General features: G+C 36.9%; 1 protein-coding gene across 5 annotated transcripts in view; it reads right to left on the bottom strand.

Moving 5' to 3' along the window:
• Nucleotides 1-16,589, bottom strand: part of GRM1 (glutamate metabotropic receptor 1) — a 452,400-nt gene that overhangs the window by 326,732 nt on the left and 109,079 nt on the right. For all 5 annotated transcript variants that reach the window (XR_006352779.1, XR_006352780.1, XM_043963679.1 and 2 more), the window contains exon 3: nt 13,201-13,450. Coding sequence is in view for 3 of the 5 variants with exons in the window: in XM_043963679.1 (XP_043819614.1) it covers nt 13,201-13,450 (250 nt within the window). In the remaining 2 variants the exon portion in view is untranslated. The remainder of the gene's footprint in view (nt 1-13,200; nt 13,451-16,589) is intronic.

Here is a 16,589-nt window from a genome sequence, read left to right as displayed (position 1 = left end):
TCTACTGGTAGGATATACCACTTATATATCCTTTGATAATATCCTATTTATTATTCTGGAACTTCAAATGCATATTAAGAATTACACATGGTTTTTAAAGATGATTTTGTTGGTCTTTTAACATAGCAGGTAATTTTTTTGGATTTCATAAGACTGACAAGCTTGATCAATGGAATTAATAAATTTTCAGACACCCCAAAGTTGAAAGGGCCAGCCAAATGACAGAGTTAGGATCCCAAGATATCTCAATGGACTGGAACATTGGGCTAACATTATGACATTTAATCAGGAAAAATATAAAGTCATGCTTTTATGTTCAAAAGTTCAACTTGATAACTACAAGATGGGAACAGCATGGTTAGATAGGAATTTCAAATTTTTCTGGGAGTTTTATTGGACTATAAGATCAATATGAGTCAATTATGCACTACAGTAGCTGATAATAATGAAGATTATATCATTAAATGCTATAAAATGCTTCACATAAATTATTTTTTCTAATTTGATCCTTACAGTTACCCTTTATGGTAAATACTACAAGTGTCTATCTCCATTTCACAATTGAAGAACAAAGCCTTATAGAAAATAGATGATTTGTCCATATTCACATAATTGGTCAGCGTCAGAGGAAGGATTCCAGTCTTGGTCCACCTAGGTTTTGTTCTCTGTCATTGTCAAAAATATTAATGTGAGCTTAGGCTATATTAGGAGAGCTGTGCTACCCAGAATGAGGGTGATAGTGTCTCCACCACTCCCTTCCCTACTAAAACAACGTAAGTTTCTGGTTACCACATTATAGGCAGGATGTTTCTTGATAAACCAGAGAGCATCCAGAAGAAAGTGCACTGGACAGTAAAGGGGCCTGGAATCATGCTATACACAGACAGAGTCCTAACATCACAGGATGATATTTAGAACTGGAAGGAAATATGTGTTACCTAGTCCAACACACTCATTTTACACAGCAGAAACTGAGCACAGGGGAGGTTAAATAATTTTCACAAAGTCACTGTAAGGTGCTAAAATTCTAGCTAGTCTGTCTAAAATACCTAATGAGTGGTCGCCAATAAATTATAAGCTTTAGCAAGAGTATTTAAGTGTTTAAGCATTTATTAAAGAGCATTAGGATCAGAGAGAAAGGTAAAAATCTAACTATTTCTAAGAGACCCCATCATCTGACCCATCATGGCAAGGTCAGGAACCAAAATAGAAAAAAAGCCCTCTGCCAGTGTCCACTTCCTACTTGATGTCCTCCTTCCAGAAATGGGAGGCTCCTCAAGTTGATTGGCTGGTAGCCTTGATAGACAGTACCCACAAGCAAACGTCACTTCCTGACACCAAGGACCTTGACCACATGGCTTGCCCTCAGACGCCTTCTCCTCATGGTGGAGCTTTTCTACAGTAAGTCTCCAGCAAGTGGCATCATTCCAATCGTTACATCACATAGGTGGTTAGTAGCAGAACTAGGATACAATATCAAGTCTTCTGACTATAAGTTTAGAATTCTTTCTGTTGTGTCACAGTTGGAAAAAACTGGAAATACTTAGGCTACAGAAGAAAAGATTTAGTTAGGACTATGACTGTATTCAAGTATTTTAAGGGTTGCTACAAAAAGGAATTTTCCTTGCTCTGCTTTACAGAACTCAGAGCAATAGACAGGTTTTGTGGAGAGGCAGATTTAAGGTTGATGTAAGCAAAAATTGACTAACCATTAGAGCTTCACAAGAACCTGTGTATTCTAAAATATTTATAGCAGCTCTCTTTGTGGTGGCAAAGAACTAGGAATTTCAGGGATGCCCATCAATTGGTGAATGGCTGAACAATTGTGAACAATCGTGATAGAATACTACTGTGATGTAAGAAATGATGAGCTTAATGATCTTGGAAAAACATGGATAGACTTGCACAAAATAATGAAGAGCAAAATGAGCAGAACCAAGAGAACATTGTATATAATAATAACAATACTGTTTTGAGAACAACTTTGAGGGACTAAGTAATTTTGATTATGCTAAATACCCAAATTAAATACAAAGGACCTATGAAGGAAGATGTTATTTGCATCCAGAGGGTGAACTGATGAATAGAAGAAGTATATCTAGAATGGCTTTACATATATGTACATATATATGTACAAATACACATTCATGCACATTTGTGTCTAATAGTAGCCATATCTAGGGTGTCGGGGGGGAGAAAAAAGGGGGGAAAATAAAGTTATATGATAACTTTATTATATATTTAAAAGGAATAGTAAGTTGTACATAATAGATTTGCAGTTTCATGCACAATCATCTTTTTTCTACTCTACTATGTTGTGTAAATTCTTATTTTATTTCTTAAGCTCAGAGTAAAATAATTTTTTTAATTTTTTAAATAAACAATTTAAAAATGGAAAAAATTGGGAAAATTTTCAAAATTGCATCAACAGGCAATGGGTTTCCTCTTATAAGAGGTCTTTGAGTGAGTATTAGATAACTTGTTGGAGATGTTGGAGAAGGGTTTTTTTTGTGGACAGACTGGACTAAATGGCTTCTCAAATCCTCTTAAGTCTAAGACTCTGTGATTCTGTGATTATGCTTTTTCTTAACTTTTTTGTAAAAAAAAAAAAACTATTAACACTAATCAAAATTCATTAGGCCAAACAACCTCCTAAAAGAATAAAGTGTTCCTAATGACCAGCACTCAATAAAGTTCTAGTCTGCAATAAATCTGGTAATTTCTAGAAGGGGAACTATTTCCTCTAGAAAAGTGATGAGCAGCTTTGTTATGACTTTTCATAGATGTCAGCCAGAAAAAAAAGCACAGAGGCTTTGATAGCATGTATCTACTACTCATAATAATCTACAATGCTTGCAAGAAATAACTTTTCCTAGGAAATTAATGCCAGTATAGGCTCTTCGTGCACAATACTATTGTATCTGGTACCATATTTACCTTTCCTGAATCCCCACCCCAATTAATATATGTGAAAATATACTTGTTCATGGTTCAAGACCAAACTTTAGCTAATGTCTACAATAAAGGATAAAGCACACATTCACAAAATTTGATTCTATTTGCATTTCCATAGTGCAGTGAAAGGAGCTTACGATTTTTAAAATTTAATTTTAGAACATTTTTATTGAAAGTTTTGAGTTGCAGATTTTATCCCTCCTTCCCCTCTCCCCCTTCCTGAGGTGATAAGCAATCAGATATAGGCTATACATGTGCAATTATGTAAAACATTTCCACAATAGTCATTTTGTATAAGAAGACTTGAATAAAAGAAAAAATGAAATAAAGAAATGAAAAAACAGCATGCTTCAGTCTGTATTCAATCAATATCAATTCTTTCTCCAGAGGTGGATAGTATATTTCATATTTAGTACTTTGCATTTTTCTTGGATCATTGTATTGCTGAGAATAGCTAAGTCATTCATAGTTCTTCATCAAACAATATTACTATCATTGTGTACAATGTTTACCTGGTTCTGTTCACTTCACTATACATTAGTTCATGTAAGTCTTTCAGGTTTTTTCTGAAGTCATCTTGCTTGTCATTTCTTATAGCACAATAATATTCCATTATAATCATATACCACAGCTTGTTCAGCCTTTCTCCAGTTGATGGACATCCCTTTGATCTCTAATTCTTAGCCACCACAAAAAGATCTAATATAAATATTTTTGTACAAATAGGTCCTGTCCCCTTTTTTGTATGTCTTGGGGATATAAATATAGCACTGGCATTGCTGAATCAAAGGGTATACACAGTTTTATAACCCTTTGGGTTTGCTTCCAAAATATTCTCCAGAATAGTTGGATCAGTTCACAACTCCACAAATAGTGGATTAGTGTGTCACTTTCCCCAAATCCCCTCCAACATCCAACACTTTCCTTTTTTGTCACATTAGCCATTCTGATAGGTATGAGGTGGTCCCTCAGAGTTGTTTTGGTTAAACATAAGATACTAAGTCAAAGAGGTTGGTTTCAAATCTATGTCCTCCCTAAAATGTTATGTTCAACCTCAGATGACATTAACATTTTTGGAAATATCTCATTGTAGAACCTGAATGTACTTTGTTTGAATCTGATTTATTAACTGTGTAACCTTAGTCAATTTCCTTATCTGTAAAATGATATGATCTTTAAGGTCTCTTCCAGATTTAAATATCTGAGGCTATGATGCTATGGCAAATTCTTTGAGACCTTGATTATTCATTAAGTTAACAAGCATTTGTTAAGCCTGTACCATGTGTCAGATACTATGCAAGGCACTAAAAAATACAAAAGAAAAACAACCCTTAGCCTCAAGAAGTTTACCCCTAGAAAGGAGAATAATGTGTAGGAAAAAATGTAAATAGAAAATTTGTACAAAATTAATGACATGGTGGATAGAGTACCAGAACTGGAAAAGGGAAGACTCATCTTCATGAATTCAAATCTAGCCTCAGACACTTACTTTCTAGCAGTGTGACTTCAGGCAAGTCATTTAAACATTTTCCTCAGTTTCTTCACCTGTAAAATGAGCTGAAGAAGGAAATGGTAAACCACTCCAGTATCTTTGCCAAGGAAACCAAAATGGAGTCGTGAAGGGTCAGACATTCATGACTGAAATGACTGAACAACAACAATATGATGGAGAAAGCCATAACAAGTATGTGGGAGGAGAAGTATATTCCTGGCCTGGGGATCATTAGCCTATGGTTCAGTTCAAAGACTGATAGATGGAATGCTGTGAACACACAACAGGTAATCTAGAACATGGCTAGAACATGGAATGTATTAAAGGAAAGACTATATAGTAATTTTTGAAGATAGTCTGAAGTTGGACTGTTATGACTTTTGAAAGCCAATTAAATGTGTTTTTCCCTCAAAGTAATGATGAACAGGGGAGTGACACGGTCACTTTAGGTATATAACTTTGGCAGCTATGTAGATGACAGAATAGAAAAGAGATACATTTGAAGCAGGAATTCTATTTAGGAGTTTACTGCAATAGTCTAGCCAAGAAGCAATGAGTATCCAAACTAGGCTGGTGACCCTGTGAGTAGAAAGAAGAAAACAAGCTAGAAGTTGGGGCTTTCCTTGTTAAGTGAAAGCTAATGACTGACTACATTTCAATTCAGGAAGATATGCCTAGAAAATTACTTCATATAATCACAATTCTAAGTTACAAGAGAGATCATAGAGTAGTACCTTTGTCAACTATCATCAAGACAGGGAGTACCAGTGTGGAATTAACTTCAAATGACACTTGATTTTAGATTTACAAAGTGTGTCACATATCTCACTTGGTTTTCAGAACCCTGTAAAGTATCTACTATATTAGCCCTATTTTACAGGTGAGAACATTGACATTCAGAGAAGTTGACTTGTCCAAGATCATATAGCTAAGGTAGAATTTTAATCCAAATCTTCCTGACTCCAGGACCATTATCAAATTTTGCTCTCTCAGTATAGGGAAGTTACCTATCCTCTCTGAACCCCACTTTCTTTGTGTATCAAATGGGGATAACTATACTTTCCCTTCCCCTTTGACAGAATTTTTGTGAACATCAAAAAAGATAATGTATGTGAAGACCCTCTGAAAAACCGCAGAGCAATTGACAAATTTAAGTAAGAAGTTTTACCAGTGCAAGTTATTGTTATTATGAACACACAGAACAGTAAATAACTAATTTAACCAAAGAATAACACTATAAGCTAAATACCGAATCACATTTGTTTATCTACAAACCTATCTACTGAACTTCTCTCTCCTGGTTACATTTTGGAATCTCAAGTCCCAAAGAGTTTCTCCAAGCTGAAAAGGCTACAGTATCTTTAATGCAAGAATAGAATAATTTCAGTCAATAGTTTCGCCATTTTCAGTACTCCACTTCTCTGTTAGTGAAAGGCACACACAAAGGCTTGTCATCCATCTTTTTTTACACAGCCAATTTCTGCCATCCCAAGCCCTACCTCGAGGCTTCAGCTTATATGACAACCCCTACTGGCTTTGACAGGAGTGAAGTTCAATCACCAGCCAGTGTGTTGTGTTTGGTGGGTGGGGGAGGATAAAGTCTTCATTATTAGAGAAGATGCCAAAACTGCAGATCCTGGATGCCTCATTCTTTCAGTGTTGTTTTGTGATTTCTCAAACCTCTGAGGGCAGACTGTAAAAGTTTGCGTGGGGCTGTTTCCAGGGTATATATCTCGGTGAGGACAAGGATACAATTAGGGATTTTTTTTCCACAATTACTAATAAGCAGTATTTGGGAAGTACTTTTCTAGAACCTACCAAAAATGGCTCTTATGATGGAAGCAGATTGTTTCTGTAAAGATTGGCAGAAAAAATGTTGTTGTCATTGTTGTTTGTCCTTCCTTCTTGAAGAGGACCATTGACATCTGGGTGATGTCATGACTTGTGAATTGGATTTAAGTGAGGGAGGGCTGTACAAAGTCACCAACCTCACTCTTTTATCCAGAATTTTCTGGGTCCAGTGACAAGATACATATCAGGATAATTGGAGATGGCTGCAAATATTTAAGGCAATTGGAGTTAAGTGACTTGCCCAGGGTCACACATCTAGTGTCTGAGATGAGATTTGAACTCAAGTCCTTCCAACTTCAGGGCCAGTGCTCCATCCAGTGTGCCACCTAGCTGCCCCAAACAGAAAATAAACCAAACCAAACCATAATCTAAACCCTTCTTCTCAGAAGCTGAATTCACCTACCACTGATTACAAGGAGAACCAGAGCTATGAGAAGCTATCTGAGGATCTGGGAAGCTCCCAGTTTTTTTCTCTGCAGAAATTGACTGCTCCTCCAATGAATGATGACTTTTCCCCTTCATACCTCACACAGGACTTTATTTGGAACCTTTCTCATTCATTTATCATGTATTATTTTTTTCATAGCTGTTTATCTATGTTTGTATCTAATCTTCCTACTAGACTTTCAGCTCCAGGTGGGCAGGAACCAATTCTCATTTAAACTTTTTATAGACTGTAGGGCCTAGAACAGAGCTCTGCATATAGTATCCACTTGATAAATGTTAGTTGAACTAAATAGAATGAAGTGGAATTCCATACTATGACCCCACCCTCTCTGAAATCCCCCATAATGCCCCAATGTAAACCCCTCTAGCTGTCCCCAAGACATAGCACAATCATTCTCAAGTTCATCATTTTTGAAAATGTTCCCCCCTCTGGAAGCTCATTGCCTGTCCAAATTCTATACACACTCCAAAGTCTTGCTCAAATAACCCTTCGTTCATCATTTTCTTCAAGCATCATATCTAATATTTAAGCCTTCTTTTCTAAACTCCTATGCCACTTAATTGTTTACCCCATAGGACAGGATGATAAAAATTACTTTAGGGATCATTTAGAATATCCCTCTTATTTTGCAGAAGAAGAAACTGAGGCCCAGAGTGGAAGTCAAAGAGCCCTCAGGTAGGATAAGGAAACCTGGGTTTGAGAAGCCGTAAGTAATAATGATAATGACAATAACAGCTAGCCTTTACGTAGTGTTTTAAGATTTGCAAAGGACTTTACAAATGTGACCTCATCTGATCCTCACAGCAATCCTGGGAAGTATTATTATAATCTTCATTTTACATATGAAGAAACTGAGCCATAAATGAGCCCAAAGTAAGTAGCTTATCTAAGAGTATTTGCTTTTTTTATTTTGGGGGCAATGAGGTTTAAGTGACTTACCCAGGGTCACACAGCTAGTAAGTGTCAAGTGTCTGAGGCTGGATTTGAACTCAGGTCCTCCTGAATCCAGGGCCAGTGTTTTATCCACTGTGACACCTAGCTGCCCCAGTATTTGTATTTTTTAAAAGACCATTTAAGATAAAAATGTTTTTAAGATTCAAAGAAAGGATGCAAAAGGGAAAGAATAAGTAGTAGTTTCTGGTTGTTGTATGATAGCAGAAAAATCCTGCTCAACACCTCTGGAATCATATCACACAAGCCACTATTGCATGAATCTAATGAGTCACCACACAAATATTTATAGCCCCTCAGTGAATAAGGCACTATGTTAACTTTTGTGGGGGGGTATGAAGAAAGATCAGACACAGTGCTTGCCATCTCTCAATTAGTCGTAAAGATAAGCTAAGGTGAAATACAAGTGTCCAATCTTTCATTTGTTCAAATACAGTCTCAGTCTTAGAGACATAGCCTCCATCTAATGTACACTAAATCTCCTTAAGATTTTCTACCCTCCTTAAGCCTGCCTTACACTGACTTTGATGCAGGCTCTTAGCTTTCATGTGTATGTAATATGAAATTTGAGATTATAACAGTATAAAAGAAGAGAAACATACTCTGAACAATGATGGAAAAATCATTCCTTAGCAATTACCTTTACAATAGTAGAGACCATTGTAGCTGAGAAATAAGTTCAAATGATTGTCACCACAAGTACACCTAGTTTATCCTCAGTCTAACCTCAATTATTCTAACAAATGGTCTCCTTTTCCTAACATGTATAGGATCACCCTTCAATACTTCTTGGATCACATAGATAAGGGCCCTTCATCTAACAATTCAGATCAAAACTCATGCATACAGGTTTATCCTGTGTGGCTTATCCAAGTTGGCCTGTAAATCCTTCATGGGGGATTCACCCAACAAATAAAGTACATTTCTCTAGATTTCTTGACTTTCTGTGGATACCAATAAAGTATATGTGCTACCCATCAGATATCCCTGATTCTCATTACACGATCAGGCTCATCTTTTTATTTTTGGTCACATCTCTCCAATGATATCCTTTGTGCCAATTATACTGCACAATCTTTTGTTTCTAATGTTTTTAGCTGCTTAAACTTAGGATGTACCTCTCATGGGCATTTGTGTGATGGCCAACATTCATTCTTGGGGGACTGTGGTATTTCATGACTCAAAGCCAGACTGCATCATCAAGAGAATAGGCTGTTCAAAAGTATCATAATCAAAGCATTTTAGAGCCAGAAAGTACCTTACAGCTCCTCTACCCCCATCCCCTTCTTCAGTATATTTTCCAGAAATAAAATCTGCCATTGTCATCTTCCCAACACGTCTCCTTGGCTCAAGAGTGGCTTAAGGAAAAGAGTCTGGTTCATTTTCTCAGCAGGTATTTAGTCATTTTCTGCCCTTGAGATTTGATGTACACACACGTTATGTTGCTTTGAGTCATGACCATACCATTCTATAACACAAAAATTTTCATCTGCTTTTGTTTAGCTTCTTGATGATAAATCATTTTTAGGCATAAACCTGATGCCATGTTTTAGGGAAAATGTATGACATCCATAAAATAAATAGCACTCCTGTTTTTGGCCTGAAAATTGCTAAATTTGGATTCTTTCCCATATTTAAATCCTGAATAATAGAATGAGAGATAAAGTAGCTCTTCATCCCATTCAGATGTCAACCCCCCTACCTCATATTCAATAAAAAACTATATGTGGCTATGGAGAGAGAGAGAGAGAGAGAGAGAGAGAGAGAGAGAAACTATAGTGTATCACCTCCTAATTCAAGTATATTAAGAACATATTTCCAGTTATATGCTAAGGTCCTGGCAGAGACTAGGCATAATCAGAATGGACAAAGTATGATCCAAGAAGTGGATTTATTTCAAAATAAAGGAATTCTTTCCATCTTAAGGAGAAAAATGGTTATATTCATCTGTGTTGCTTTATCCCAACCACTTGTTGAATATGCATGTACTGTGGTAAATATGCTCATACTCAGTATCTATGGGAATATAAATAACCCATGACTCACTTCCACCTTTTTCAAAATTTGACACTAACTGAAAATTAAGAAATTGTAACATGGTGATAATAAAAGCACCTACATCCTAGGTTTGTTGTGAAGATCAAATGAGATAATAATTGCAAAGGTTTTAACACAGTTTCTGGTACATAATAAGCTCTATATAAATGTCAGGTGGTGGTGGTGGTGGTGATGATAGCAGCAGCAGTAGTAAGTAGTAGTAGTAGTAGTAGTAGTAGTAGTAGTAGTAGTAGTAGTAGTAGTAGTAGTAGTAGTCAAACCAAAGACACACCATACAATCCTTCACTGGAACCATGCTTCCAAGCCTTTCCAATTTTGTAGACTCTGTCAGACTTGGTTCAGTATTTTTTTTTGCAAGGCAGTGAGGGTTAAGTGACTTGCCCAGCGTCACACAGCTAGTTAGTGTCAAGTGCCTGAGGCCAGATTTGAACTCAGGTGCTCCTGAATCCAAGGCCAGTGCTTTATCCACTGCACCACCTAGCTTCCCCTAGCTTCAGTCTTAGAGAGTCCCAGGTCAACTCCACATTGGCACTGAAGGAATACTTTGTGAGAAAATATTATGTACATGTATAACTATAATAAAAGGTACCATGTGAAAGTGCTATCCATTGAATGCAAAGAAAATGTTGTGGAAATACAGAAGAGGGGGAGATTAGCTTTTACGAAGAAAATCTTGTAAGTTTCTCACCTAAATTTATCTTTACAGTTTAAACTATTTTTCCCTTCCTCAGTGAAAAATGTAGTGATGCTCTCTAAATTTAGCTTAGGGAAGACACAGTAGCTGTGTTATGCTGGCCAAATTACTTAACCTGTTTGCCTCAGTGAAAATGCACAACAGTGGTCCACCACCGCTCATGTGTGACCCATTGGACAAGTAGTAGCAGACAAAATAGTAGCATTTATTAAGCACCCAATATATGCCTATTCATCACAGGATAGTGTGGAGCCTTATATAGAAATCAAGAGTCCTTTCCTCCAGGAGCTTTCATATGAGAGAGTAAACACACTTGAATACGAAGATCCATGTAAAGATATTTATAACTTATTGGTACCATGTCTGATAGACCAGAAAATAACAATGATGGAATTAGTCATTCATGCTTATGGCATAGACATTTCATCACTAAGCCACCTATTTACCCCAAACATTGACATATTTATTATACCTGTGCAAGTTTCCTAAAAGTTAGGTGAGGACCCTCTTGGGATATATTAAAGATAAGCATCTTGGTGTGGTTGACTAGTGTTATTTGTTTAAGGTTGAATTTGAGAAAAGATCATTTAACAAGAAGTGCCTTTAATAAGAGTAATCTTTCTACACACATATTACAGGGTTGAAGTGATTATTGAGGTCTGAGTATCTGCTGTCTATAGCCTTGATGGATAAATTAAAGGTTTTCAATGAGCCCAGCACTATAGCACTTCTGATTACTCCCTTTCCACTCAATTAAAGAAATAAAGTTTCCTTCTAAAAGGCCTGCTCTCTTCTGAGCATCTTATTTGGATGCATACCCTTGGGCATCTTATCAGAGAAGCTGCGTATGTAAAAGTGTGATGCTTTCTGCTAATATTCCAATCCTACCCAAATTCATAGTGAATCATAGTTGGTCATTTGGAAATCTGCTATCTCTAGCTTTAATTAGGGGCAGCTAGGGGCATAGTGGATAGTCACTGGCCCTGGAGTCAGGAGGAGCTGAGTTCAAATCAGACCTCAGACACCAGCTGGGTGACCCTGGGCAAGTCACTTAACCCCAATTGCCTTTCACATCCAGTGCCATCTCCAGTCATCCTGATGTATATCTCGCCATGGGACCTAGATGGCTCTGGAGGAGAGAGTAAGGTTGCTGACCTTGCACAGCCCTACCTCACTTAAATCCAATTCAGTGCAAGTAATGATATCACAGGCAACAACAATAGCAACAACAAGGCCATGAAATTCTGAGGTCCATTTCTCTGAGAGGGTGATTCAAGGTGATAGTAAAATCTGCCCTTTTGCCTAAGAGTATTATTGCTGAGGGGTATTATCAGGTTGTCTAGGGGTGGTGATGTTGGGCCTCTATCCACATTCCACACCCACTGCCTATAGCTCACATAACTCAGTGGCTCCAGATAAAGGTCAACAGGAAGGGAAGAAAGAGAAGTAACTTAAATTGCAACAAGAGGAATTCAGGTTCAACAGCCTAGTGTCTGATTTGTCTCCAGTAAAATTAGTAAGATGAAATGAAAGCCCACAGAAATGAAACAGGACTGGGATTGGTGTTCTGAAATCTAGTGAGAGTGATTTGACAGGAATTTTAATTTAGGCAACCTCTATGGTGCTTCCTAGGGATATGAGCAGCAGTGGCTTTCTCATTTTAAAAAAGTGGGGAAATGAATCAAGATAACTACTAATCTAAAACCCAGATGAAAATAGAGAAATACCATTGAGTAAATAAATACTATAGATTCTAGTTAAATTAACATGTTGCACAGAGAAAAGCAGACATCTCTAATGGAATACACTTCACTTTATTCAGAAATGGGAACTTCTACACACAAATACACACACATATACACCATGTCCCAAGCAGACATGAAAACAGCACCACTGTTACCTCCTAAATATGTCAAAAGGCTTTCTTTGCTTTCTTCATTTCCATTGTCCAGCTTTGCCCTTACCTGTATTTAGCACCATTTTCAAATGTCAGTTGAAACATAAATCTTTCCCAGGCTCCTCTGCCTCACCATTCACTCCCAACCCCACTCCAACACACCACACACACACATGCATGCATGTATGTGTGTATGTGTGTATAGGTATACGTGTATGTATGCATGCATATGTATATGTGTGTATGCATGTATATGTTCATGTGTGTATGTATGTATATGTGCATGTGTGTATGTGTGTGTATGTATGTATTTATACACACACCAACTATATATATGTATTTATACATACACAAATACACACACCAACTTTCTATGCTTTGTTTTTGTTTTTATTTTTGTTTTGTTTTGTTTTTGCAGGGCAATGGGGGTTAAATGACTTGCATGGGGTCACACAGCTAGTAAGTGTCAAGTGTCTGAGGCTGGATTTGAACTCAGGTCCTCCTGAATCCAGGGTCGGTGCTTTATCCACTGTACCACCTAGCTGCCCCCTCTATGCTCTATATGTCAGTATGAACTCGTGAGCACTTACATTAAGAAAAATATCAACAGCTTCCTAAGATTATGCAGGAGACACTGACAATTTTCTCCCTTTACTAGAAATAGTTCTACCACCTTGTCACCTATATCTCTGCTGCTTTATTGCACTTATAGCGTACCATTAGTAAATAGGTGAAAATAACCTATTATCAATGCATACATTTTAGCAGTCGATTCCACCCCTTCTGAAGTCATAAATCCAACCAGGCAGGTGTATAAACATACACATATATGAGTTCACAAGAGGGAGACTTACCTGCCAATGAGTAAGAACTCTCCTACAACTCCCAGACGTTTCATGGCACTCAGGAGCCCTCTGACCGTCATTCCTTCGCAGAAACAAACCACCACTCTAGCCTTGGGTAGTCTCTCCCGGAGTTTGCGCAGAAGCCGATCAAAGCTTTTTTCCCCAGAATTGCTATAGATTTTGTCTGAGTGAGCAATGCACAGGCCTTCTTGGGCAGCCAGCTCTTTGAAAGCATCCATTCCACTTTCCCCATAGTTTCCTAATAAAAAATAAATGAAAAATGTTATAAGCAGTGTAGTATTATGCTCTCTCTACCCACCTCACTTCTGACTCAGTCTCCCTGGCTTCCTTGAAGACTCAGCTCAAACCTCACCTTTTCTTGGTTCCCCCAACTTTCCCTCTCTCCTCCCAGTGCCATCTTTTTGAGATTACCTTCCTTCTATTCTGTATATATCTTGTGTGTATAGTTAGTTACATGTTGTCTCCCATATTAAAATATGAACTCCTTGAGGACAGAGATGGTTTTTTAAAAATTTTCTTTGTATCCCCAAAGTTTAGCACAGTGTCTGGTCCATAATAAAGCCTTAATAGATGCACAACTGATTGTCTAAAAATGGAATAGGTTTCATTGATTCCAGCATCTCAGAGTTGGAAGTCACCTCAGAGGTTAATTGGTCCTAGAAATACTTGTACAAAAATTCCTTTCTACAACATTCTCCAACAAGTGCTTGGTCTTCAGTTTCCACTTAAAAACCTGAAATGATGGGGAACTCATGACTTCCCAAAGCATATCAATTAACTTTTAGACAAACATAATTATTAGGAAGTTTTTCATGACATAAATTTGCCTCTTGGTAATTTTCAGCCATTGTTCCTAGTTCTGATCTCTGGGATCAAGCAGAATAAATTTTATCTCTCTTCCAAATGACATCCCATCGAATATTTGAAGGCCGCCATTGTATCTACAGTTGTAAGGTATATTATCATGACTCACTAAATAAAAATATCTATTTGGTGAGAAAAGACAGGCATATTAAATGACATTTAAAATATGAGGCTATAAGATAAATGGCTAAATTGTCTGGATTATAAATGTTTTGGGGGGCAGCTAGGTGGCACAGTGGATAAAGCACTGGCCCTGGATTCAGGGGGACCTGAGTTCAAATCTGTCCTCAGACACTTGACACTTACTAGCTGTGTGATCTTGGGCAAGTCACTTAACCTTCATTGCCCCACCAAAAAAAAAAAAAAAACAAAGAAAAAAAGAGAGCAACTGTAGAGTTAGAGCTAGAAAGGATCTCAGAGCTCATCAAGTCCAATTGTCTCATTTTACAGATGAGGAAACTGAGGCCAACAGAAGGTAAGTGACTTGCCCAAGATCACAGAAATAATGTTTAAGGCCATATTTGCCCTCAGGTCTTCCTGACACCAATTCCATTGCTCTGTTCACTATATCCCCTGGCTGTCTCATGTTCTGGCAGTACATATCACTTTCCTGCTATATTGTGTAAAATCAAGAGCTCAATACACAAGTGACATTTGATCATAATAGTATATGAAACTCAATTCCCTGATGTTTCAACTTGTAATTCTCAACTGCTTGGGAAGTCTATAAATTAAAGGCAGTACAAATAATGAGCAAATAAAGATATTGTGGTAGATAGGAGGGGGGAATGCTGAGAACATCTGAATCTATTGACATCGCTTAATATTTGTTGACTATGGGTTTTGCTTATTTAAAGATGTCTAGTCTTGGTCTTGGAGTCAGAAATCTTGACTTCAAATATGGCTTCAGAAACTTACTAAGTGATTTATTTGTGTGACTCTGGGCAAGTTATTTAACCACCATCTGCTTCAGATTCTTCATTTGTAAGATGGACATAATAATAGCACCTCTCAAATTTGTTGTGAAAATAAAATGAGGCAATATTTGTAAAACACTTTCAAAACCATAAATCATTATATAAATGCAAGCTAGTAAGTGTGCCTAGTATAGTGCTCACTTGAGCTAATCTCTGAAGATAGGATTCAGGTCTACATATGAATAGAAGGGGTGAAGGGTATAGTGTGGTACATGTGGAGAGACATGTTCTAGGCAAGAGAAATGTCCAAAAGTAAAGGTAAAGAGACATAAATGGAATAAGGTATTTATGGAGATCTTGAGGGGGGGAAGGGAGAAAGAGAGGTACATACAGTGAATCCATGAGTGACAAAGAGAAATTAAACAATGATTCAAAGAATCGCAGTATTTAGAGCTGGAAAGGACCTTCTGAGCTCAATAATTGCTGAAGATTTGAGTTGTGGATATTATATTTTAAAGTCTTTCAAAGTACTAGAGAACTCGAAATGAATCCAATCACAAATCAGACTATCAGAGGTTACAAACCCACTGTAGGTATTCTGGAAATGAATAAGAGATGCGACCTTAAATGTATGAGACATTTAATAGACAGTTGAAAATAGAAGTCCCTAAAGGATAATTGAAAAGGAAATAAAAAGAGACAGATGTAGAGACAGCTATGTCTAAAGGGATGAGTCAAGAATAAAAATATTGAAAACAGGTGTCCAAAACAGAAAAACATAAAGAAGAAAGAAATTTGTCAGAAAAGATTGATGAAGATAAATAAGATGTGTTGACCTGGCCATGGGTTAGGTTGAGAAATTTGGTTATAGTCCAATAAATCCGATAAAAGATTTATGTAAAATAGATTTATTTGTAATGCCATAGCAGCCAAAATAGGGTTTTTTAAGTGTCATTGCATAAACCAATAATGAAATGAAATTAATGTTTGACATACTCTTGTGTATGAATGATTTTAAGAAGCAAATGCCATCCATTAAGCCTTCCAAGTGATTTCTCCGTGAGCTCTCACAGTTCATGATAATTCAAGATACAATAGGAGCTCCATCTGGTGGCTGATGTAACATATCTGGCCATTGTGTGGTATCAAGTTCAAATCCTGTTGATATTTTTTTTGTTAAGTACTCACATATTTTTCCACTATCAAACAACTATGTTTTTCACTGTCAATTATCTCTTTCATTTCAATTCATTATTCCTTTGTCCAAAGGTATTCAAAATAAATTACTTTTTTTAAAATGAAATGCCAAATAATCATCTTTAAAATGCTAGGTAACCATAATTATAAATGGTAAACTGACTGGTTAAGGACTGTCTCCATTCTACCATTCTCTATAAATATCCATTTACCTTTTTTATAGTCTTGTACCGGCACATTTAATGGTTTGAGAACAAAATTATGTGATGGCAATTATTTCTGTCAATACTCAAGATGAAGGAAGAGAAGGCACATTCCCTCTAAGTACAGTACACATTTGTAGAACAGTTTAATAGTTAAGTGATCCAGAAATTAGAAATAGGGCACTGAGTCATTAGG

Source organism: Dromiciops gliroides, chromosome 4, assembly GCF_019393635.1.
Source record: "Dromiciops gliroides isolate mDroGli1 chromosome 4, mDroGli1.pri, whole genome shotgun sequence".
Taxonomy (NCBI): Eukaryota; Metazoa; Chordata; class Mammalia; order Microbiotheria; family Microbiotheriidae; genus Dromiciops; species Dromiciops gliroides.
This window is presented reverse-complemented; position numbering and strand designations above follow the sequence as displayed.